The 23,841-nt window shown below is 45.3% G+C and overlaps 1 protein-coding gene across 2 annotated transcripts in view; it reads right to left on the bottom strand.

Moving 5' to 3' along the window:
- Nucleotides 1-23,841, bottom strand: part of SHANK3 (SH3 and multiple ankyrin repeat domains 3) — a 663,543-nt gene that overhangs the window by 535,932 nt on the left and 103,770 nt on the right. For both annotated transcript variants that reach the window (XM_067548257.1, XM_067547515.1), the window contains exons 4-5: nt 19,475-19,678; nt 2,975-3,046 (exon numbers count right to left, since the gene is read on the bottom strand). In XM_067548257.1, the coding sequence (XP_067404358.1) occupies nt 2,975-3,046; nt 19,475-19,678 (276 nt within the window). The remainder of the gene's footprint in view (nt 1-2,974; nt 3,047-19,474; nt 19,679-23,841) is intronic.

Below are 23,841 nucleotides of genomic sequence, written 5' to 3' on the forward strand. Positions count from 1 at the left end.
TCGGCCACCGTGTCTGTCACACACAGCGTATGGGGGCCATCCCGGCACCGACACGCACCGACCCACTCACAGAGATATGCCTGGCGCTGTAATTGTGAGAATGGGATGGAAGCAGAGGGTACCTGGCTCTTCATTCTTGACCTGCTGTCCCTGGAAGTTTGCCTTTTGTCTTTCCGTTCAGTCAGCTTTCTTCCTAGGGAGCAGCCCATGTCCCTCATTCTGCCCTGCGCCCTTCTCACTCCTTTCTCTCAGTGTCTCGCTCAAGCTCCAGAGCAGGGTGTGGGGCTTGCACAAACACGCATACCAAGTAAAGCAGCAGCAGTCCGTGCTGATGGGACAAGTTACACCAGCACCGGCTTTCGGGACCACCTTCTCCGCAAGTGAGCAGCAGGCATGCATGTCACACACACACTTTGTCTTGCTGTGTGACAGCCTCCCCCTCTCTCTTTGCCGCTGTATTTCTCTGTCCCTCACAGGGAAGAGTCGCTCTGTCTTGCTGCTGGATGTGGGCTTCTCTTTTGCTGCCTGATCCTCACGACTTCAGAGCGACACATCAGTGGATGCAATGCAAACACACAGGAAAAAGCTAACTAAATTAAATGCACAAGTCAGCATCTTCCCCACAGAAATCAGGGGGGACTGGAGGCTCAGCTTCTCACTGCACTTCCCTGTCTGCATAACAAGGGACAGATTTAATACAATTTTGGGAACAAAAGAAGACCCCACACAAAGGGATTTTTTTAAATAGAGATTGGTCTGCAGAGAACATGCCTATGCAATTCCCCACACATCTTTGGGGGAAGCACCTCGCACATAGACTCAGATGTCCCCCTACCACACACTAATCCTCATCCCCCCTCTTCATCTTGAAGGACAAGCCTCTCGGGGAGATAGTTTTCTCTTTTTCTGCTTAGGATCTGCTGTGAGTTCATCCCATCCAGCTGCTTCTGTTTTATAGACCAATTGAAACTTTATGATCCTTTCCTGCCTCTTTGCCCAGAAGCATATGTCAGCAGCACCAAAGATCCCAACAGCCCAGCACTTCCCTGAGGAATTGTGCCAGGAGCTGATAGAATCATAGACACAGAATATTAGTGTTGGAAGGGACCTCAGGAGGTCATCTAGACCAACCCCTGTCAAAGCAAAGAGTTGAACTGAGGAAGCCTAAAGCTGAAGGTTAGATAGTCTCCAGCATTGCCATGAGCACTGAGAAAGAAGCAGGGACATATGGCATGTGTCTGAGATAACGCCACACAACACCAATAATATATTTTCCATTACACACTGCAGGAGTGACTTACAGCTGAAGAAGCCTACACGCCATGCTTGGAGACGGCGCAAGGCAGTTCCAGTTTGGGCAGGTCAGAGTCTATGCCTGAGGAGAGACACAAGGGGTCCCTGTCCAGGAAGGTCAGAGTCAAATGATGGCTTGTGGGAACACCCACCGCCATCACCACTCTTTTCTCCCCCCATACATGGAACACCCATGAGCTTCCCCATACAGCCACTACTCTCTGCTCCTTCAGCGCCACTCCTCCTGTGACGCCTGCCAGAAATCAGCCCTTACTGATGGCCAGATTGCAGGTAGGCAGGAGGAGCTCACACTATTTGTTTATTTATCTTTTTAATACTTTGTTGGAATCCTCAAGCGATGTATACAGCTAGCCTCTGGAGCTGGGAGACCTTACCGCTGAAAGTCTCCTTTATCTTCCATTGGTTCTCATACTTGTTGATTGTATTTTGCCTCCAATTAAATCGTAAGCTCTTCAGAACAGGAAATCTTGTCTTTCTATGTCTATCTACGACCACGATACAAGTAAACAACAATTAAGGACACCTTGGCCTGGGTGGGAGGGCCGGGCTCAGGGGGAGGAAAGGTGTCCATGCCTGACAGGAATATTTGAATCCCCCAGCTCTGGTGGGTCAGAGTCCATGTTTGCCAGTGACAAGAGGGCTGTCCCAGCCCAGGAAGTCAGAGCGTGAACCTTGGGAAAGCCTGTAGAAGCTCCAGTCCTTTCTACCATCATCCTCTTAGTTTCTTACAGTGGAAAGCAAGTAACAGAATCATGCCCTAGTTTTCTGGGACTAGGAAGAGCATCATGTCAGTGCATTCAGACAAAACATGCCCAGCGCTGGGTCAGTCTCTAGCACCATTTTTGTACCATTACCACATGGCAGACAGACGGGCAAGAGCTGAAAGGGATTGACCATCTCCTCCCTATCCCCAGCTGCTCAGTCTGAATTGCGAGGAACTATAAGGAAAAGGGCATGTGAGTTTCAGCTAGGTTCCTGCCAAAAAAGTGTTCTTCCGATGGTAATGTCTGAAGTCTCCCTCTCTCTCTCTCTCTCACACACACACACACACACACACACTTCAAGCGAGGTGAGCTAGTCCCCAAAGAAATCAGACTCTCCTGTCCTGATACACACGCGGGTTAAAGCCTGCAATACCATTTCTGTATGTAAGGAAGAGAAGCCCTGCAGTGCCTGCTGGGGGAGCGGAAGGGTGCTTGTCAGTGTACGCCATTGTGCTGTACTGGTATGCAATGATTCATCACTGTCAGTGGATAAAGGGTCTCTTCAGCTGGCCCATCATGTGTTTCTCCCCATCCCAGGAGAGGCTTAGCCCTGACCTCTCCCTCAGATCTCATTCCAGCTGCACATCCAACTGCAGAGAGTATGTAACCAGTTCAGTGTCACCAAGGCGGGCTTCCAGCCACAGTTCCACAGGGGGCCTTCAGTTCCGATCACAAAGTAACACAACCCAGCCCTTGGCAATCAACATACATTTTTTAGGAAGGAATCTGAGGTCTGACAGAGGGGGAAGTCTGGAATGTGCACAGATCTTTTCTTCTCGGATATTCTCTTTGCCAGACAGATTATCTCCGATAGACTATGACTTATCTGGATGGACTGTCAATACCGACGATGCTAACAGGACTTTTAACTCCCTCGTGCTGGACGCCAGTCTTACCTTTGTGTGAAGCTTGGCAAACTGCTTGTCATCCAGCAGACTCTGGGTGTACACACGCCTCTTGTATCGGAACTGGAAAAGAAAAGGGAAGGGAAGGCTTTCAGACATAAAAACTGAACAAAAGCCAAGGGCAATACAGGGAAATGTTGTCTAGATGAAATTACTATACAGTGGATACAAAACTGGTTGAAAGACTGTACTCAGAGTAGTTATGAATGGTTTGTTTTCAAAGTGGAGGAACATATCTAGTGGGGTCCCATATGGGTCTGCCCTGGGTCCAGTACTATTCAATATTTTCATTAATGATTTGAATAATGGAGTGGAGAATATGCTTATAAAATTTGTGAGGACACCAACCTGGGCAGGGTTGCAAGCACTTTGGAGGACAGGATTAGAATTCAAAATGACCTTGACAAATTGGAGAACTGGTCTGAAATCAACAAGATGAAATTCAATAAAGACAAATGCAAAATACTACACTTAGGAAGGAAAAATCAAATGCACAAATACAAAATGGGGAATGACTGGCTAGGCGGCAGTACTGCTGAAAAGGGCCGGGGGGTTCTAGTGGATCACAAACTGACTAGGAGCCGACAGTATCACGCAGTTGCGAAAAGGCTGATATTCTCGTGCATATTAAGAGGCGTGTTGTATGTCAGGCTATGTCGACAGGACAAGTTGGGGTGTGATTCCCCTGCACTTGTGCACACACTCGCCGAGTTCAGTGAGAGCTAGAGCAAGGACACATAGCAGTGTAGCTGTAGTAGCACAAGCACGGCAGCGAAGCATGGCTGAGCCATGCCAAGTACAAACCTGTCTGAAACTGGTGGGTAGGTACTAGGCAGAGCTCAGCCATGCCCCAGCCTGTGCTGCCGTGGCTACATGGCTATTTATATCCATGACCACTCGCATCAAGCCACTCCGAGTATGTGCACAGGAGCAGGGGAAACCACAGTCCTAGTTCATAGTGTAGACATAACCTAAGACACAGGAGGCAATTGTCCTGCTCTGTGTAGCACCAGTGAAGCCTGAGCTGGAGTGCTGTGTCCAGCTCTGGGCGCCACCCTTTAGGAAAGATGTAGATCAACTGGAGAGAGTGCAGGGGAGAGCAACAAAACTGATAAAAGGTTTAGCAAACCAGCTCTATGGGGGATGGTTTTAAACAACTGTGCATGGTTAGGTGTCTACATTTACACCACGGCCGCAGTGCCGCTGTAGCACGTCAGTGTAGCCACTCACTACAACAATGGGAGGGGTTCTCCAGTCGCTGTAGTTAATCCACCTCATGTCCATTCCATTCTAGGTGACTGGCAAGCAATATCATTTCAGGGGGCTCGGAGTTCATGGACATGCCGTCCTGAGCACTGCTCTGCCACAGCTGGCATCATCCCGAGCTTGCTGGATGATAGCATGATGGGTCGCGAAGGTGTGAACTGATGACCAGGTAGCTGCCCTGCAGACGTCCTTGATTGGCATTTGGGCTAGGAAGGCTGCTGATGGGGCCTGAGATCTGGACAAATGTGCTTTGAGAAATGCTGGTGGGGAAATACTTGCCCGTTCATAACAGAACTTGATGCAGGAGGTAATCCAGGAAGATGACCTAGTGACAGATGATGTGGAAAAAGCAGAAATACACAATTTTTTTTTGCCTATGTCTTCACAGACAAGGTCAGCTCCCAGACTGCTGCACTGGGCAGCGCAGAATGGGGAGGAGGTGAGCAGCCCTCAGTGCTGAAAGAACAGGTTCAGGACTATTTAGAAAGGCTGGACATACACAAGTCCATGGGCCGGATGCAATGCATCCGAAGGTGCTGAGGGAGTTGGCTGATGTGATTGCAGAGCCATTGGCTATTATCTTTGAAAACTTGTGGCAACAGGGGGAGGTCCCACATGACTGGATTGCCCATCTTCAAAAAAGGGAAGGAGGAGGATCCAGGGAACTACAGACCGGTCACCCTCACCTCAGTGAGGTTTTTCCCCAGAAAAATCATGGAGCAGGACCTAAAGGAATACATTTTGAGGCACTTGGAAGAGAGGAAGGTGATCAGGCACTCTCAGCATGGATTCACCAAGGGAAAGTCATGTCTGAGCAAACTGATTGCCTTCTATGAAGAGATGACTGGCTCTGTGGATGTGGAGAAAGCAGTGGACGTTATATATCTTGACTTTACCAAAGCTTTTGATACGGTATCCCACAGTATTCTTATCAGCAAATTAAAGAAATATGGGTTGGATGAATGGACAATAAGGTGGATAGACAGCTGGCTAGATCATCGGTCTCAATGGGTAGTGATCAACGGCTCGATGCCTAGTTAGCAGCCAGGAACAAGTGGAGTGCCCGAGGGGTCAGTGCTTGGGCCGGTTTTGTTCAACATCTTCATTAATGATCTGGAGGATGGGGTAGATTGCACCCTCAGCAAGTTTGCAGATGACACTAAGCTGGGGGGAGTGGTAGATACCCTGGAGGGTAGGGATAAGATAGAGAGTGACCTAAACAAATTGGAGGATTTGGACAAGGATGTGGACAAATTGGAAAGAGTCCAGCGGAGGGCAACAAAGATGATTAGGGGCTGGAGCACAACTTATGAGAAGAGGCTGAGGGAATTAGGCTTATTTAGCCTGCAGACGAGAAGAGTGAGGGGGGATTTGATAGCAACCTTTAATTTTCTGAAAAGGGGTTCCAGAGAGGATAGAACTAAGCTGTTTTCAGTGGTAGTAGATGGCAGAACTAGGCACAATGGTCTCAAGTTGCAGTGGGGGAGGTCTAGACTGGATATTAGGAAAAACCTTTTCACTAGCAGAGTGGTGAAGCACTGGAATGCGTTACCTAGGGAGGTGGTGGAATCTCTGCCCTTAGAGATTTTTAAGGCCCAGCTTAACAAAGCCCTGACTGGGATGATTTAATTGGGGTTGGTCCTGCTTCGAGCAGGGGGTTGCACTATATGACCTCCAGAGGTTCCTTCCAACCCTAATCTTCTATGATTCTATAATTCTAAGAAATCCTTTGGAAAGACACCGGTCGATCTTTCATGCTTTCTGCTACCGCAACAAAGAGCTGTGCGGACTTGAGGAAGGGTTTAGTTCTATCAATATAGAAGGGCAAAGACCGCCTCACGTCCAATGCATGCCATCTACGTTCCTCGTTAGAACTGTGTGGTTTAGGAAAGAATACTGGGAGAAATATGTCCTGATTGTTATGAAACTGAGATACCACCTTGGGTAAGAAGGCTGAGTGAGATTGCAGCTGAATCTTGTCATTGTAGCACATGGTATATGGTGGTTCTGAGGTGAGTGCTCTAATCACAGAGACCCTTCGCGCAGAGGTAATTGCTACTGAGAAGACCACCGTCCAGGAGATCAGCAGCAGCAAGCAAGTGGCCAAAGGTTCAAAAGGGGGTCCCGTGAGCCTTGACAGGACTAGGTTCAGATCCCACAGAGGTGTTGGGTCCTTCATCTGCGGATAGAGTCTTTCCAGGCCCTTCAGGAATTTGTCTGTCATGGGCAAAGACTGATTTGCCCTGGATCAGGGAATGAAAGGCTGAGACGGCTGCCAGATAAACCTTTAGTGATAAGAGTGCCAAGCCTTGGTGTTTGAGATGCAGCACGTAATTCATAATAGACTCAATATTTGGAGAGTGAAGTTATTATGACTGGAGGCCAACATGGAGAACTTCTTCCATTTGGTCAGATATGTTGATCTGGTGGAGGGCTTCCTACTGCTCAGCAATACATGCTGTACTGGAGTTGAACACTCCTGTTCTTCCGCATTCAGCCATGCAGTCGCCATGCCATGAGGTGCAGGAACGTTGGGCTCGGATGCACGAGCTGGCCGTGGTTCTGAGAAAGACCAGCGTGCCAAAGAGGTAGTTCCAGTGGGGCTGTTGCTGACAGTTCCAGCAATGTGCCAAACCAACACTGTCGCAGCCATGCCAGAGTGATCAGGATCACATGCGCCTTGTCACTCTTGATCTTTATTAGTACCTGGTGAATTAGGGGTATTGGTGGGAAGGCATACAAGAGTGACCTGTCCACAAGAGAAGGAAGGCGTTGGATAAGGAGTCCTTGTCGTGACCTCTGATTGAGCAGAACTGGCAACACTTCTTGTTCTGGGCGAATGCAAAGAAGTCTACTTGGGCAGTTCCCCACCTTTGGAAGATTACGCCAGCAATCTCTGGGTGGAGAGACCACTTGGGATGAGACAAGAAGGACCTGCTGAGAAGGTTCTCTAGTGCATTCCTGGTACCCGGGAGATGAGAAGCCATGATATGAAAGTTGTTCTGTACGGCGAAATTCCACAACTGGAGGTCCTCATGACACAGAGCTGAAGAGCAGGCACCGCATTGTCTGTCAATATAGAACATCACAGCTCTATTGTCTGTTAAAATATGAACTACTCTGCCTGTTAGATAGGGGAGGAACACTTGGCAAGCTAGTTGTATAGCCTTGAGCTCCCTGACATTTATGTGGAGGCTGCGGTCTTCTCACAACCAGGTTTTGTGAGTACTGAGTTAGGTTGGGGTGCCCACATAAAGAAAATCCAAAAAGAGTCGAAGACTAGGATCACCGAGAAGGATAACCCTGCGAAAGAAATGCCCTCCATCACCGAGCAGGGATTCATCCAACAGTTCAGGGAAGACCGAACGTGGGCTGGTATTGTAACCACATGATCTAAACTGTGTCTGCTCGGAGTATACACCGAGGCTAGCCACACCTGACGGGGTCTGAGATGTAGGCATGGACGGCATACTACATAAATGCAGGCCACCATGGGACCCAATAGCTTGAGGCATGTTTGTGCCATAGTGAAAGGGCAGGCCTGGATGTACGCAATGAGATGTGCCATGGCCTGAAACTGGGGTTCTGGAAAGAAAGCCCTGTCCTGTCTGGAGTCGAGGACCGCTCTGATGAGATCTATCCTCTGCACTGGGACTAGGGTGGACTTCTGCTCATTTATCAGCAAGCCCAATCATTGACAAGTGGCAATTACCAGATCCAGACTGCGATGGACCTGAGCCTGTGACCTGCCCTTGATGAGCCAGTCAGCCAGGAAGGGTTAGATCTGTACTCCCTGACATCTCAGGTAAGCACTCACTACTGCTATAACATTTTGTGAATACCCTTGGGGTGGATTAGAGGCCAAAAGGGAGTGCTGTGAACTGATAATGGGTTCTGTTCACCACATACCCAAGAAATCTGTGACCGGAGAAAATTGAAATGTGGAAATACGTGTCTCTTAAGTCAAGAGGGGCATACCATTCCCCTGGATGCAAGGAAGGAATGACAGAGGCTAGAGAGACCATGCGGAACTTCAGCCTCTTGAGATATGTGTTAACGCGACACAGGTCCAAAATACATCTGAGGCCTCCCTTTGCTTTGGGAATTAGAAAGTAACGGGAATAAAACCTGTTACCGGTACCGTGTCGCCAGTGAGCAGGTGGTGAGAGAAGGAGGATCGGTGCCAGGAAGTCCAGGATTGGCGCCACCCCTCTGGGGACTAGCACCGTGGTGCCAGAGAACAAGAACACTAGACCAGTGTCACCAGGATGGAGATTCCCTCTGCAATGACAACTGGTGCTGGGATGATGTTGATTGGAGCAGGACTTGGGGAAATGGCGCCTTTCTTGCACCCATTGCAGTGGGCCCATTGTGGGCTTTCCTCTAGAGGTCTGTCGAGGGGTGCCTGGGAGTGGGAGGTAGAAGCAGGGCCATCAGGTCTCTTGCTGCCTGAACTGCCTCGGGTGTGGAAGGCACAAAAATGTGGAGAGGGTCTCTTCCACTCCCTAGTGTTGGTGGCAATTCCCTCATTGGGCTCAAGGCCCTAGGGAGAGAAGTCGGGTCCGTTCGCTCTGATGAGGGCATCCAACCCTGCACAGGTTCAGTGTCCAGCCCCGCTTTCTTGTTTTTTGGAGGGGGTAGTGCCCTCTATCTGAGCGCTTCTTCAGCCACTTTCTTGGAGTTGGAGAAACGGACTGGCGTAGGGAGGGTTCTGGCGCCAACAGAGTGCTCTGTGCCGATGCAGATGTGCTTAGCCCTGAGTCGGCATGGGGTGTTTCAGAAGCCAGTCTCAGTGCTGTCTCCATGAGTAGGGCCTTCAGTCGGCTATCTCAGTCCTGTTTTATTTTTGGTCTGAAGCCTTTACAGATCCGACACTTGTCCTTTCTATGTGCTTCTCCCAAGCACTTAAGGCAGCTGTGAGATCACTGAGAGGGAAGGATTTGTGGCAGGTAGCACATAGTTTGAAGCCCGGGAACTGGGCATACCCCACTTCCTGGGCCAATGTCCCTAACAGGATAACGACTACTTCCTGAAGTACTAACTATAAAGTACACTATACAAAAACAAAAACTATATGACAACTATGTAGAAAGGTAATCTAGAACACTTGCAATCGCAAACAAGAGTGTTCCAGTAACCGTCACGGGTGGGAAGAAGGAACAGAGGGGGCGCAGGACTGACAGTACCTCATATACCAGCACATGAACGCAGGACTCTAGGGGAAACCAATCCTGGCCCTAGGATACCGTTAAGGCAAAAAATTCCAGTAGCCATGCACATGGGCACGCACACACCTATAATGCAATTGACATGAGCAAGCACTTGAGAAGAATAATTGTTCTTACTGTCCACTGTGCCTCGGACAAGCAATGGGCTTAATCTATAGCAAATGAAATGTAGGTTAGATATTAGGAAAAACTTTCTAACTCAAGGGTAGTTAAACTCCGGAATAGGCTCCCAAGGGAGGGTGTGAAATCCCCATCACTGAAGGTTTTTGAAGAACAGGTTATTAAACAAACACCCTTCAGAGAAGGTCTAGGTATACTTGGTTCTGCCTCAGCTCAGGGAGCAGGACTAGATGACTTCTCAAGGTCCCTTATATGCCCTTCATTTCTATGATTCTATTATTCCCACCCCATTTCACAGGTTAAACAGCCTTTCTTTAATATAGATTTAACAGATATTAGGTCCAAAAGGGACCATTAGATGATCTAGTCTGACCACCTGTAAATGACAGGCTACAGAATTTCCCCAGTTACCCCTGTACTGAGTTCAATAACTTGTGTTTGTCTATAGCATCTCTTCCAGTATGGCACCAGTCTGGATCTGAAGACATCAAGAGATGGAGAAGCCGCCACTGCATCCATGACCATCTTGGCTAATACCCATTGATGGACCTATCCTCCATTAACTTATCTAATTGTTTTTTAATCCAGTTATACTTTTGGTCTTCACAGCATCCCACGGCAATGAGTCCACAGGTTGACTGTGAGTTGTGTGAAGTAGTATTTCCTTTTGTTTGTTTTAAACCTGCTGCCTATTAATTTCATTGGGTGTGCTTGTGTTATGTGAAGAGGTAAATAACACTTCCTTGTTCACTTTCTCCATACCATTAATGATTTCATAGACCTCTATCATATTCCACCTTAGTTGTCTCTTTTCGAAGCTGGACAGTCCTTTTAATCTCTCCTCGTATGGAAACTGTTCTATACCCCTAATGGTTTTTGTTTCCCTTCTCTGCATCTTTTTCAATTCCAATATATCTTTTTTGAGATGGAGTGACCAGAACTGCATGCAGTATACAAGGTGTGGGCATACCATGGAATTATATAATGGCGTTATGATATTTTCTCTTATGATCTATCCCTTTCCTAATGGTTCCTAACATTGTGTTAGCTTTTTTGACTGCTGCTGTACATTGAGCAGATGTTTTCAGAGAACTATCCACAGTGACCCCAGTATCAATCTCACCAATGCCATATACATAGATAAAATCATCTCCCTACTCCTACTCACTATTCCCCTGTTTATACATCCAAGGATCACAATGGCCGTTTTTGCTACAGCTTCGCACTGGGAGCTCTTGTTCAGTTGCTTGTCCACTATGACTCCTAAATCCTTTTCAGTGTCACTGCTTTCCAGGACACAGGTCCCCATTCTGCCGGTGTGGCCTGCGTTCCCTGTTCCTAGATGTGTAATTTTGGATTTGGCTATATTAAAATATATTTTTTGAAAGGGCCCAGTTTACCAAACAAGCCTAATCACTTTGACTCTCCTGTCCTTATCATTATTCACTACTCTGCCCATCTGTGGGTTATCTGCAAATTGTATCAGCAGTGATTTTATATTTACTGCCAGATCACTTATGAAAACATTGAATAGTATCAGGCCTAGTACTGACCCCTGTGGAACCTTATTAGAAACATGCGATGATTTGGCACTGACAACTACTTTTCAAGATGTCATTTAGCCAGATCTTAGCCCATCTAATGTGTGCTCTACTTATATTGTATAGGGCTAATTTTTAATCAGAATGTCGTGCACTCCTACGTCAAACACTTTACATAAGTCTAAGTTTATGATGTCTACTCCGTTACCTTTATCAACCAAACTTGTAATCTCAAAGAACAAAATCACATTTGTTTGACAAGGTTTATTTTCCATAAAACAATGTTGACTGGCATTAACATTATTCCCTTTATCCTTTACCAATTGACTCCTGTATCAGATTTTCCATTATTTTGCCCAGGATTAATGTCAGACCAACTGTCCTATAGTTACCCAAATCATCCCATTTGCCCTTTTTGAATATTGGCACAAAATCAGCACTCTTCCAGTCTTCTGGTATTGTCCCAGAGTCCAAGATTTATGCAAAATTAACATTATTAATTAATTACCATTAATTAATACTAAGGCTCCCTGTAGTGGTGGATAGAAGGCTGAAATTGCTGCTAAGTGAACTTTGATTGAACTAATGGACAATCCCATTTGCTTCCAAGACAGAGATCTCCTCAGTCAACTTTTAAAGTCTCTTGGGTACAAGTTAGCCAGGCCTGCTGATCTTAAAATGTTTATTCCTAGTAGATATTGGTTAATATTAACTCCTTTGAGGAGTAAGCTTCAGTTTGAGCCCCAACAGAAAGAGCCCTTTAGATGGTAAATAAGAAGGCCTATATTCTGCCCCCAGAAAAACAGAGACTCCTGCCAAAGTAATGGATCGAACTGATCTAGGTTCAATCCCCAGCTAGCACAGGCCCGGGATATAGGAATTGCCAAACTGATTCAGATTCATCATGGCTCATCTAGTTCAGTAGCCCATCTGTGACAGCAGCCAGCACCAGCTGCTTCAGAGGAAGGAAAAAAATGTAGGGAAGCTCTCAGGATAATGTGTGGTTCACAGCAGTGTGTTTTATGGTCCTACAGGGAGAGGTGGGAGGGGAACTTTTGTCAGGCCTAGAGGCTATGCAACCTGTGGAGTTACATTTAGCTATTAGTAATGGTCTGTTACAGCAGTTAGCTTACCTTACAGTATCTGTCTTTCTTCAAGATATTCTGTCCACCCTATTCATGGTGCACATGTGTCCTATGCACCGGAGTTTGTAATGTTCTCACCAGGAGTGTTCATGGGGGTGGCACATGCACTTGGCGCACCCTTGCTCTCTCTCCCCTGAGGACATGAAAGATGGAGCAACCCCAACCAGCACTCAGTTCCTTCACCACCCAGAAATCCTATGTTAAATTCCAAGCTGAGGGAAGAGTCGGTCCATGGGATCTGCATGTACAGAACATTGTGAAGAATCAGAGTTCCTGTACAGTAAGTAACTGCATTTTCTTTGTGTGGATCCCACTCCTGGCAATTAGCCAACAGCTGACTCCTGTATAGGACAAAAGCTAGGCATTCATCTGAACAAGGTCTGCAGCACCACTCTTCCAAATGAGCGGTCTGATCTAGAAGCTGCCACCAAAAAATAATGGTGAGTGACCGTGTGAACTGAAGACCATGTTGCTTCTCTTGGGACTCTGCTATAGTATGCTGCTGAAGCAGCCTGCCCTGCCCTCTAGTAGAATGAGTTCTGATATGATGTGGAAAGCTCAGCTTATTAATGTCACAGGCTGTTCTAAAACAGTCTGAAACCCATTTAAAAAGTCTTTGTATCAAAACAGCCTTCTTTTTGGATCTAATATCAAATGACAAGCAGTCTAGGTGATTTACGCATATGTCTTGTCCTGTGAAGATAATACAGAAGTGCCCTTTCAAACTCCAAGGTGTGTAGCTTCGTCTCTCCCGTAGATAAATGAGGCCTTGGGAAAAGCACTGGCAAATGGATTTTATGAATAACACAGAAATCTGACACTAATCAGAATAAATTTAGGGCGAGGTCTCATTGCTACCCTATCTGCGTGAAATATTATAAATGGAGGGTTGCCATCAGAGCCTGAATCTCACTTTTTCTGTGTGCTGAAATGATTGCTGTTTTCAAAGATAAATGATGCAATAAGGAAGGTGACACTGGCTCATATGGAAGATCCATAAGGGATGAGAGTACCATGTTTAAATCCATAGTGCAGCTATTTTCCTTATAGATAGAAAAACTTGAGATAAACATTTCATACATTTGTGAACCATCTCATGCAAAAATACTGAAGCTCCCTTCCTGTAGTGGTGGATAGAAGGCCAAACTTGCTCCTACGTGGACCTTGAGTGAATTAATAGACAATCCTGATTTCTTCCAAGACAGTAAATAATCTAGAATCATTAGTGTAGAAACTTGTAACAGGTCATAGTCATGTAAGGATGACCAGATGGGAAATATTTCCATTTGGCCAGGTAGGTTCTTCTAGTGAAGGGTTTTCTACTCTGTAACAAAGAAATCTTGATTTTCCAATGAACAGCTGCTGTCTACGGATGACATCCACATAACATCCACGCCACCCATGCACAGTCTGGGTGAATAATTAGGCCAGAACTCTGAGAGATTATGTCTGCCTGGATAGGCAGAGTTATGAATTACTGGTTGGACAGATCTGTGTACCAGACTTGGTGATGCCAGGCTGGAGCCATTAGGATGATCCGAGCATTGTCCTGTCTCACTTTCTACAATACGCTGAGAATGAACATGCAAGATGGAAAAGTGTACATTAGGTGATTTGAGCAGGGAATCATGAAAGCAATTGCTATGGATCTCAGACTTCCCCTCACCTCAGGAACAGAAAATGTGACATTTCTTGTTCCTGATAGAGATAAACATGTCCACTTGGGGAATTCCAGTTCTCAGAAGACCCACCCCACATAAAGGACAGTGCTTAAAACCTAGTGAGGGCATAGCACTAGGTGATACAGTAAAGAGTGACTAACTATTAAACTAACTAAATAACTACACGGATACTACTAATTAACTATTTACAAAAGCTCACAGACAATCTCACTGTTGTCATCAGTAGTAGTGTGGTAAAGCCTCCTGGAAAGCTCTGACTCAGATCTCAGGTGATGAGAGGGACTGGGGCAGTGTCACTCTTACATAGCGATAGAAAGGGCTACACCGGCCAGAGGGCGCAATCGTCACCCCCGTGGGTACTGCTAAGCAAAGTTCTCCAGCTTCGGCATGCCGGGCGCATGCATACCTAAGTAGAGTGCACATGTGCAACCACTTGAAGAAGAACCATGAAGCTCTTTCCTTTGTCACTCCCGTTGCCATTGATCTCACTCCCATGTCTGCAGCATCAAAACAGCTTGTGATAAAGTTCTGGTGACTAATTGACCCTCTGTGCAGATGGATCTGAACACCTCTTTAGGTCCTCTGGCAATTTATCAGCAAAATCTGATGCCTGATCGCACTGCAGATAGTCCTATTTGGCCAACATGGCCTAATCATTGTCTACCCTGACCTGCAGCCTTGCAGAGGAGAAGATTTTTCTTCCTGAGAGATCCAATCTTTTGGTTCTTTATTCTCCAGCCTGTATTTCACTGACTGCTTGGATCTTTCCTTGGCTGCAGTTACTACTAAGGATGAAGGCAAGTAAAAAAAAAAAAAAAAAATACAAAACCCGTTGTTGGAACTTCATATCTCCAATTCACATGCTTTGATGTGGCAGAAATTGAGGCTGGGATAGCCCACAGATCTAAAATTCCCTTCTGGACTGGCAATACTGCTATACTCTGGGATGTAGACTGCAAAATACGAAATCGTTTATATGCCTTTTCTTATGCCATCTTCAGTGGAACCTAGAAGGTTCCAGCTACCCTTTTAAGCAGCTCCTAAAATGCTTTAAAGTCATCCATGGTGGCAGGGACAGAAGGAGTCATCACCTCATCGGATGAGAATGATTAAAAAAGAGGAGGTGCTGATGGGTCTTCCTGATGGCTTTATGTCATCTTCTTCCTTCATCTGCTGCTGATCCCCTCAGACGATTTCCCCTTCAGGTGAGTGAGAGAGATGACCTCTGAGGCTCAGGCACAGGAGTGGGAACCTCGCCCTTGGAGCAGGAAATTGTCCCTGAAAATTGAACTAATATGGCCAATATGGCCAGGTTTGGAATCTGTACAGATATGACATATCAGGCCAAGGAGGAGGTATCCAAAGAGCATAAGGAGGCTGAGGAACATGACCTCTATATGAAAAACAGCAAAAATACTTCCTATGCTGTTCCATATCCCTGGACTGGCCCACAGAGAATTGAGCCAGACTGGGAGAAAGTTTTCTACCGCAAATAGGAGACAAAGGGGAGAACAAGAAAACTTCCAGAAAAGGAGATACACTTGAGGGATCCTGCCACCTGAGGTGAACTCCTGGATCTTCCTGTACACTGACAGAGCAAATCTTTATAACGGGTACTTGTGACTGTGTGTGGTGTTCCCCTCTGCCATCCGGACTGGTATGTCACTGTGTGACCCCAATCCCTCACACCTGGAGCCCGTCTTGCACTTGCTCTGCTGTATGAACCCTGACTTCTGGGTCAGCACACGCACATCCTATTGCAAGCAAGCTGCTCCTAACTCAGTGAGTGAGTGCCTCTAGCCAACCACTCATGGGATTAAGCAATGGTATGATCCCAGCTAACACCCTCAGTCCCAGATGCAACCCTAGGAATTGCCATCTTACAATGTTCAGTGCTGCCCCCTGCAATCTCATTGGTTCATCAATTTATCAAAGAAATTGATATGCACCTGCCTTGTTACTTCAAATGGAGTCTCTACACACCTTGAGCCACATGCACTGCTTTAGATAAAACAAACACATTTATTAAGTACAGTCAGATTTTAAGTGATTATAAGTCAGAGGAAAGCAGGTCAGATTTGATCAAAAGTAAATAAAAGGCAAATCGCATTCTAAACTAAGCTTAACATTTTCAGCAACCTTACAGTCTTAGATGATTCCCACCACAGGCTGGCTGGGCTGCCTCGAACCAGGCCCTCCCCCTGTGGTCAGCGCTTCAGTTGCTTGATGTTGATCGTAGATGGAAGTGGAAGAGAGCGAGAGCTCACAGCCAAAATATCCCGTTTTCAACATGTCCTTTCGCCCCCCTCTGGGGGGCCTCGCCTCTCCCCTTTCAGGGTCTGGTGACAAACAATATCCGTGCATGGTTTTCTCCATGTCCTGAGACACTGTGGTTCTTTATGGATTCGCTTGTTCACGTCTGGGCTGGTCCTTTGTTCTTGGAATCCTGAGCTAGGTTGTTCTATACAAGTCTTAGTGAGGTGTGAATGGCTTTCCAGCTCTGTGGAGTTTTGTCTAGATCTGCCGCAAGCCATGAGACACACGTTTGGGACGATTACACAGCGAAGCCTCATAACCATACACATGACATTGCAACAACTATACTGTACTATACTATAACCATAATGTTCAGTGCGTCAGGTGCATTCCAAAAACATCTGACATGACACACTTTGAATTAAACAGCATTCAATTACACTATAAGGGTGAACATGAATGATAGACAATCACACCATAAGGGTGCACATGGGGGGTGCAGTGTGTCACACTCTGGTACTGAAGAGGGTTTGGAAATAGTCATTAAAAGGTGATACATTTACCAGAGGAGACTTCAGTTCCAGAATAGCTCTCAACACTGCCTACGCAGTAATGATATTTCAATAAGTGTTGCACGTACAGGAGGTCTGAATGCCACAGAAATCTGGGACAGTGTTGAGCAGGCTGGTGATTGCCGAGTGTGTCAGCACCATCTGAGCCCATGTTAAATGTTTCTACACCAAATGAGCTTGCAGCGAATGTGCTGGTGTTCAAAGAGTTGGTGCCAAAAGAGCTCTTGGTGTTGCAGATTTAGCTGGAGGGGCCAAAGTCATTGGTACCACAAACAGTGCAGTAGGTGCCTTCTCATTTCAGTACTGTACCTGTATTGAGTCCAGTTACTTTTGCAGGCTTGATTGCATTGTGCTGATATAGCTATGTCCATAGACCTATGCCTCTGTGGTTTCCTTTTGCTTGGTACAGAGAAGGAAAATAGTACCAAGAGGCAAACTTGGAGGGAATTTCCTTTCTCCTGCGGATAGCACAGATCACGGACTGTTGCAACAGTGTCTGCAGTGCCATTTACAAGCTCTTCGATGAGGAGTGAGCTCTCTTTGAGCCCTCAGGCCAGGAGTGGCAATAGTGGCTGGAGCACTAGCTGTGTGAGCTTTTAGGGAAGTATCTAATCATGAACTTCTTCCTCATGAGGCACTTATGAGTCTGATGATGCCCTCGGATTCTTCCATGAGGTAAAGTTTTAACCAAGATTCCCTGGCTTATGATGTGTGCTTTTTGAATGTCTTACAAATTGTACACTGAGAGGAAATAGGACTCTCCTCTAATCAACATGTCAGTCATTAAGGAGAATGACCCCTCCACATGAAGGACAAGTCTTGAAATGTCTTGGAGACATGGGTTCAGCCACCAGGTATTCTAACAACTTAACTATATCTTTTTTTATTTTTTGCCCACTGGCTCAAAATGAAACACTATGAAACAAACTAATAACTACAGTAACTGCAGTAAAACGATGTACCTACAAACTAACTCTTCTGGGAAAGTGAGGTCATTCTGACTTTTTGCCAAGGGGTGCTCAGAGCGGCTGCTGGAGTCACTCTGCCCTTGGGAGGGGAGCACAAAGGTATGCATGCGCAACCCCTCATGGACACTGCTGCTGAAAACATTCCATTGGCCTGCACAAGGGACACATGCATACCATGAGTGGGATGCACAGGCAGATACTGGAAAAAGAAATTGGGATTTTGTCTCAACTAAAGATAGAACAGGGGCAGAGCTCAGCAACATCAGGGTATGTAAATCTTTCTCTGACTCAAATAATCTTATGGGGAAAGCCAAGAAATGGGTATTTTATATGCTGATCCCAATACCCATATAACTTTGGCTACAGCCTACAGATTTCTGATCTTACCAGAAACTGAGAAGACCAAGTCAGCTATTAACCCAAGGACTGGATTGCCACTTGCTGGTAGAATCCCAGACTTTTGTTTACTGTCAAGGTTCTGAAGTGTTTGGAGAATAACTCAGATGCCGCTATTCTTCCCAAGTCCTGAAGAATCCAGGTGATACACACTACATATTATTGCCCTACTACATAAAACTGAGAAATTATCTCTGAAAGAAGATTAGAGCTGATGTCATTATGTGTGTGTGCTAAAGTCTACAAGTTATGTTGAAATAGGGTGACCAGATGTCCCAATTTTATAGGGACAGTCCCAATATTCAGGGTTTTGTCTTATATAGGTACCTATTATCCCCAATCCCACCCCCCCAATCCGATTTTTCACACTTGCTATCTGGTCATCATCCTCTGTCAAATATATTTCAATGTAAGGTTTCAACAGCAGCTAAGTGGTGAAAGTCTGTCTAAAGAGGACTGGTGGATTTACTATCTAATAGCTATTAAGTATTCCAAATACTGTTTACCATGTTTTTCTGTGCATGAAGTGTTTGCTAAGAAGTGGTGTAACCCTTTGTTGCTGAAGCTGACAGAAAACTACTATAAATATCATGTTCAGTGTTATGTATGTAATAGTCCATAAGGGTTAACTGTGTAATGCTTTCTGAAAGATCCTGAAGTGACAGAACTCTGGCCTGTGCTTTAGGAAAGTTAAACTGAGGTATATGAAAGGGGAATGTTACAAAGATTTATGTAATATTTACCCCCCAGCACCCATTATGCAAAGGTGCTCAAACAGGGACTACCACTTGTTACCTACGCACACCACTTTGGTGCTCCAGTCTCTGCAATAGACAGATATGGAATACAACATTGAATTCAAGGTCTCTGTCCTGATATTCCAAGTACTCCATGGGAAAGTCCCTAGCTACCTGACAAACTCCCTCTCCCTCTGTGACTTTGATTTTCCACAATAGCTATGCTCCACTGGAGTAATGAAGCTGTTCATCCAAAGGGTGCAGAGCAAGGAAGACAGAACTTTTACATGATCAGGACCAATATTACGGAGCCCACTACCAGAAAAGACAAACAATGACCAGAAAGCTCCCCACATTCAGAACTAAATGGAAAACTCATTTCTGTGACCTCAGCTTTCCCTCCGTAACTTCTTCACACAAGCAAACACATCCTCACTAACACATTTTTATGATATATTCATGTTTTCATTCCCCCCAGCAAGGAAAAGAAAGATTTTTGTTACTTTTTTAAATACTTCTAAGGCCCTTAAATATGACTGTGCTGGAGACTACACGAGTCAGATAAAAGACAGGTAGATACCTCCAGGTACGCGACAGGTGTGTCTGGATTCAGAGGATACTCCCTCAGCAATCGCTCCTCATCCAGGAACTTTCCAGCCCTGCCATTGAAGGCGGGCTGGAAGAGCCCATAGTTCAGAACATCCTTCAGGCTGTGGTTCAAGGTGCAGAGAATGCGCTGTTTGGAGACCCATACAGGAACATCAGGATTCAGCCGCAGACACTTCTATGGAGAGAAGGAGAGAGTGATTAGAGGATGGCACCTAACAATTCTCTAACTCCATAACCACATCCAGGAACAACAGCGGCGATAACATGACAAGTTTAGAAGAGGAAAGCTACAATCCTTTCCATCTTAGTAACAAGTGGAAATAGATGATTAGCAGAAATCAGAAAAGGGATAAGATCCAATAGGTCCCATCTAGTTGGTCTCCTGTGGTGCCGGGGCAGGATCATTCTCTACAGTCTAATCTACAGGATTTTATCCTGTCTGGAAATAAATGTCTCAAGCAATGGGATGTCTGGGAGAGTATCCCATGGCCTAATACCATACAATTCACATAGATGAATTTTTCTCCATTATTCAGCTTATTATTCACTGTGACAGGGTACAGAGACTCTACTGGATACCCAGAAGTGAGAAGATCTCACACATATCAACAGCGACAAATGATAACGCAAGGCTGGGGACTACAAACCCAATTAAGGACAATGAAGGAACCCTGGAAGGTCTTTAACCATTGGAAAAAGAGGCCTTGAAAAAGGAGGCAGAGCTCTACATAAAATTCCTAGACACCATGAATGATTGCTTCTTGGAGCAGCTAGCCCTAGAACCAACACGGGAAGAGACAATTCTTCATTTAGCCCTAAACTGAGCACAGAATCTGGTCCAGGAAGTGAATATAGCTCCACTGCTCAGTAATAGTGACCAGAATATAACTACATTTAACATTCCTGTAGGGGAGAAAATACTAAAGAAACGCACCAGAGTAGTATTTAACTTCACAAAAGGGAATGATGCAGCTTGTTAAATGCAAATTCAGAGGATCAATCATAAGAGTGAATGCCTTAAAACTACACAGGGATGATTTAAAAACAACATAAGAGGCTCAAACTAAACGTATACACCAAATTTAAAAAAATATATATAAGAGGACCAAAAAAATGCCACCATGGCTAACCAACAGAGTAAAAGAGGCAGTTAGAGGCAAAAAGGCAAATCCAATGAGGAAAATAGAAAGGAGCATAAACTCTGACAAGTCAAGCATAATTAGGCAGGCCAAAAAGAATGTGAAAAGCAACCAGCAAAAGACAAAAAAACTAAACAAGAAAAAAAAATTAAGTACATCAGAAGCAGGAAGCTTGAAAACAACCAGTGATGATTGAGTTGCTAAACTGCACTCAAGGAAAACAAGACCACTGTCAAGAAGCCAAATGAATTCTTTGCATTGGTCTTCACTGAAGAGAATCTGAGGAAGATTCCCACACCTGAGCCATTCTTTTAGGCGACAAATCTGAAGAACTGTCCCAGATTCAGATGTCAACAGAGGTGGTCTTGGAACAACTTGATAAATTAAACAGTAATAAGTCACGAGGACCAGGTGGGATTCACCCAAGACTTCTGAAAGAACTCAAATGTGAAATTGCAGAACCACTAACTGTGGTATGTAACCTATTGCTTAAATCAGCCTCTTGTACCAGATGACTGGAAGATAGTTAATATAACACCAATATTTTAAAAAGGCTTCAGAGGCAATCCTGCCAATTACAGGCCAGTAAGCCTAACTTCAGTACCAGGCAAATTGGTTGAAATTATAGTCAAGAACAGAATTATCAGACACATACATGAAGTTCACAGGATGCCTTGTTGTCACGAAGGTTAACCGCATATTGGGCTGCATAAGTAGGAACATTGCCAGCGGATCAAGGGAAGTGATTATTCCCCTCTGTTGTCAGGCGTTGGTTGCATGTGTGTTCTCCCAGTGTGTATGCTGCCCCAGCTCTGTGCAAATAGCCGAGACACCAAACCATGATTGGATTATCCAATAAGACCAGAGATCCGTTTCAGTAATGAAGGCACCAGGCCAAGTTTATTGCCAAGAAAACACGGTAAAAAACGTCTTATACGTGCTACAAGTACACTTAACACATGTATGCCCGTGACAATGGTACTGGCTCAATAAACGGCAGGATTTGCATTCCTCACTCAGTCAGACAAAGACACTGCTTTTGAGACCCTCTTTTATACACTGATCCAAACGAGCTGTGTATTGCCCATGTGACATGTGTAATTGCCACACTCTGACATGGTAAGATACCATCCATTATCTTGTACCGGATGGCTTGGTCAAACCATCTCTATCCATCATGTTGTCATTTTGAGGGGTCAGTAAGCTCTGGTCATATTTAGGGTATTGGGATGTTCTGGTACCTTTCTGGAACTGTGCTTGAGCCTATTGAAATGTGTGTGTTTGCCAGTTTTTGTGAACTCACAGGCAGGCTCACAGGCTGACTTCTGCTAACTTTGCTTTCTAAAGGCAGAGCTTGCCTATTACTTTAGTTCAGCTCTCAGGCCTCATATCTGGCCTGTTATACTAAGCCTCATGTCTCAGCCTCTCACTTTCTACTACACCCTCTGGGAGGCCGCATCTGGAGCAGTGTGTCCAGTTTTGGGGCCCCCACTACAGAAAGGATATGGACAAATTGGGGAGTGTCCAGTGGAGGGCAGTGAAAATGATTAGGGGGCTGGAGCACATGGCTTATGAAGAGAGGCTGAGGAAACTGGGCTTATTTAGTCTGCAGAAGAGAAGGGGGGAGGGGATTTGACAGCGGTCTACAACTACCTGAAGGGGGTTCCAAAGAGGATGGAGCTAGGCTGTTCTCAGTGGTGGCAGATGGCAGAACTAGGAGCAATGGTCTCAAGTTGCAGTGGGAAAGGTCTAGATTGGTTGTTGATAACTGCAAAGTAATGCACATTGGACATCAAAATTACAACTATACAGACAAAATAATGGAGTCTAAATTAACTGTTACCACTCAAGAAAGAGATTTTGGAGTCATCATAGAGAGTTCTCTGAAAATATCTGCTCAATGTGCAGCCGCAGTAAAAAAAACTAACAGAATGTTAGGAACCATTAGGAAATGGATAGATAATAAGACAGTAAATATCATAATGACACTAAAAATTCATGGTACGCCCACATCTTGAATGCTGCATGCAGTTCTAGTCACCCCATCTCAAAAAAAGATATATTAGAATAGGTGAAGGTACAGAGAAGGACAACAACAATGATTGGGGTAGGGAACAGCTCCATATGAAGAAAGATTAAAAAGACTGGGACCGGTCAGCTTAGAAAGAGACAGCTAAGCAGGGATATAATAGAGGTCTATAAAATCATGAATGGTGTGGAGAAAGTTAATAGACAAGTGTTATTTATCCCTTCACATAACACAAGAACCAGGGTCACACAATTAATATTAACAGGCAGTAGGTTTAAAACAAACATAAGAAAGTACTCCTTCACACAACTCACAGTCAACCTGTGGAACTCATTGCCAGGAGATATTGTGAAGGCCAAAAGTATAACAGGGTTCAAAAAATAAACAACCCACATCCCAGGTGAGTGCTCTACCCTCTGGTCTAAAGAATCATAGAAGACTAAGGTTGGAAGGGACCTCAGGAGGTCACCTAGTCCAACCCCCTGCTCAAAGCAGGACCAATCCCAACTAAATCATCCCAGCCAGGGCTTTGTAAAAGTTAGGAGGGAGGTCTTCCCCTCCCCCCCAGCTGTTTTTGGTGTGGTGTTAGGAGCAGGCCCCACCTGCAATTTAGGCAGAGAAGCACCTGTCTTCCCCCAGTTAGTGGATCTCTCCGGGGGTTAGATGGGAGATATGCACCCAGCTGGAGGCAACCATACACGTGCTCCAAGGTTGAAACATAGGAAACTTTTACTGCAAAAACTTAAGCGCCAGATGAGTTTTGTGGGTCACAGTAATGACTAAAAATGGGACTCAGGCAACTAAGTAGCTTTGTGGATCCCACCCTTTTTTGCCCAAGATCACACAGGAAGGGAATTGAAGTTAGTTTTCCCAAGCCCCAGGCTACTGTTCTAACCACTACATCACCTTTTCTCAGAAAAGCACATAAACACATGCTTAAATCCCACTCACTTCAATGTGTTTCAGTGTTTTGCTCAACTGAGGCCAAACAGTATGCTCAAAAAGACTTGGAAAATGCAGACATCTGCAGATCAGATGGCCCAGCAGACACTCATTTGAGGGGGGTTCACTGGAATTAACCAGCATACTTACTGAACGTTGACAATTGTTTTTGAGAAGTCAGAGAACTGGGAGATAGCAAAGGTTTAGTAATAGTAAACATGGTACCAA

Source organism: Emydura macquarii, unplaced genomic scaffold (genome assembly GCF_026122565.2).
Source record: "Emydura macquarii macquarii isolate MOO-44397 ecotype Brisbane River unplaced genomic scaffold, CSIRO-AGI_Emac_v2 contig_6, whole genome shotgun sequence".
Classification (NCBI taxonomy): domain Eukaryota; kingdom Metazoa; phylum Chordata; order Testudines; family Chelidae; genus Emydura; species Emydura macquarii.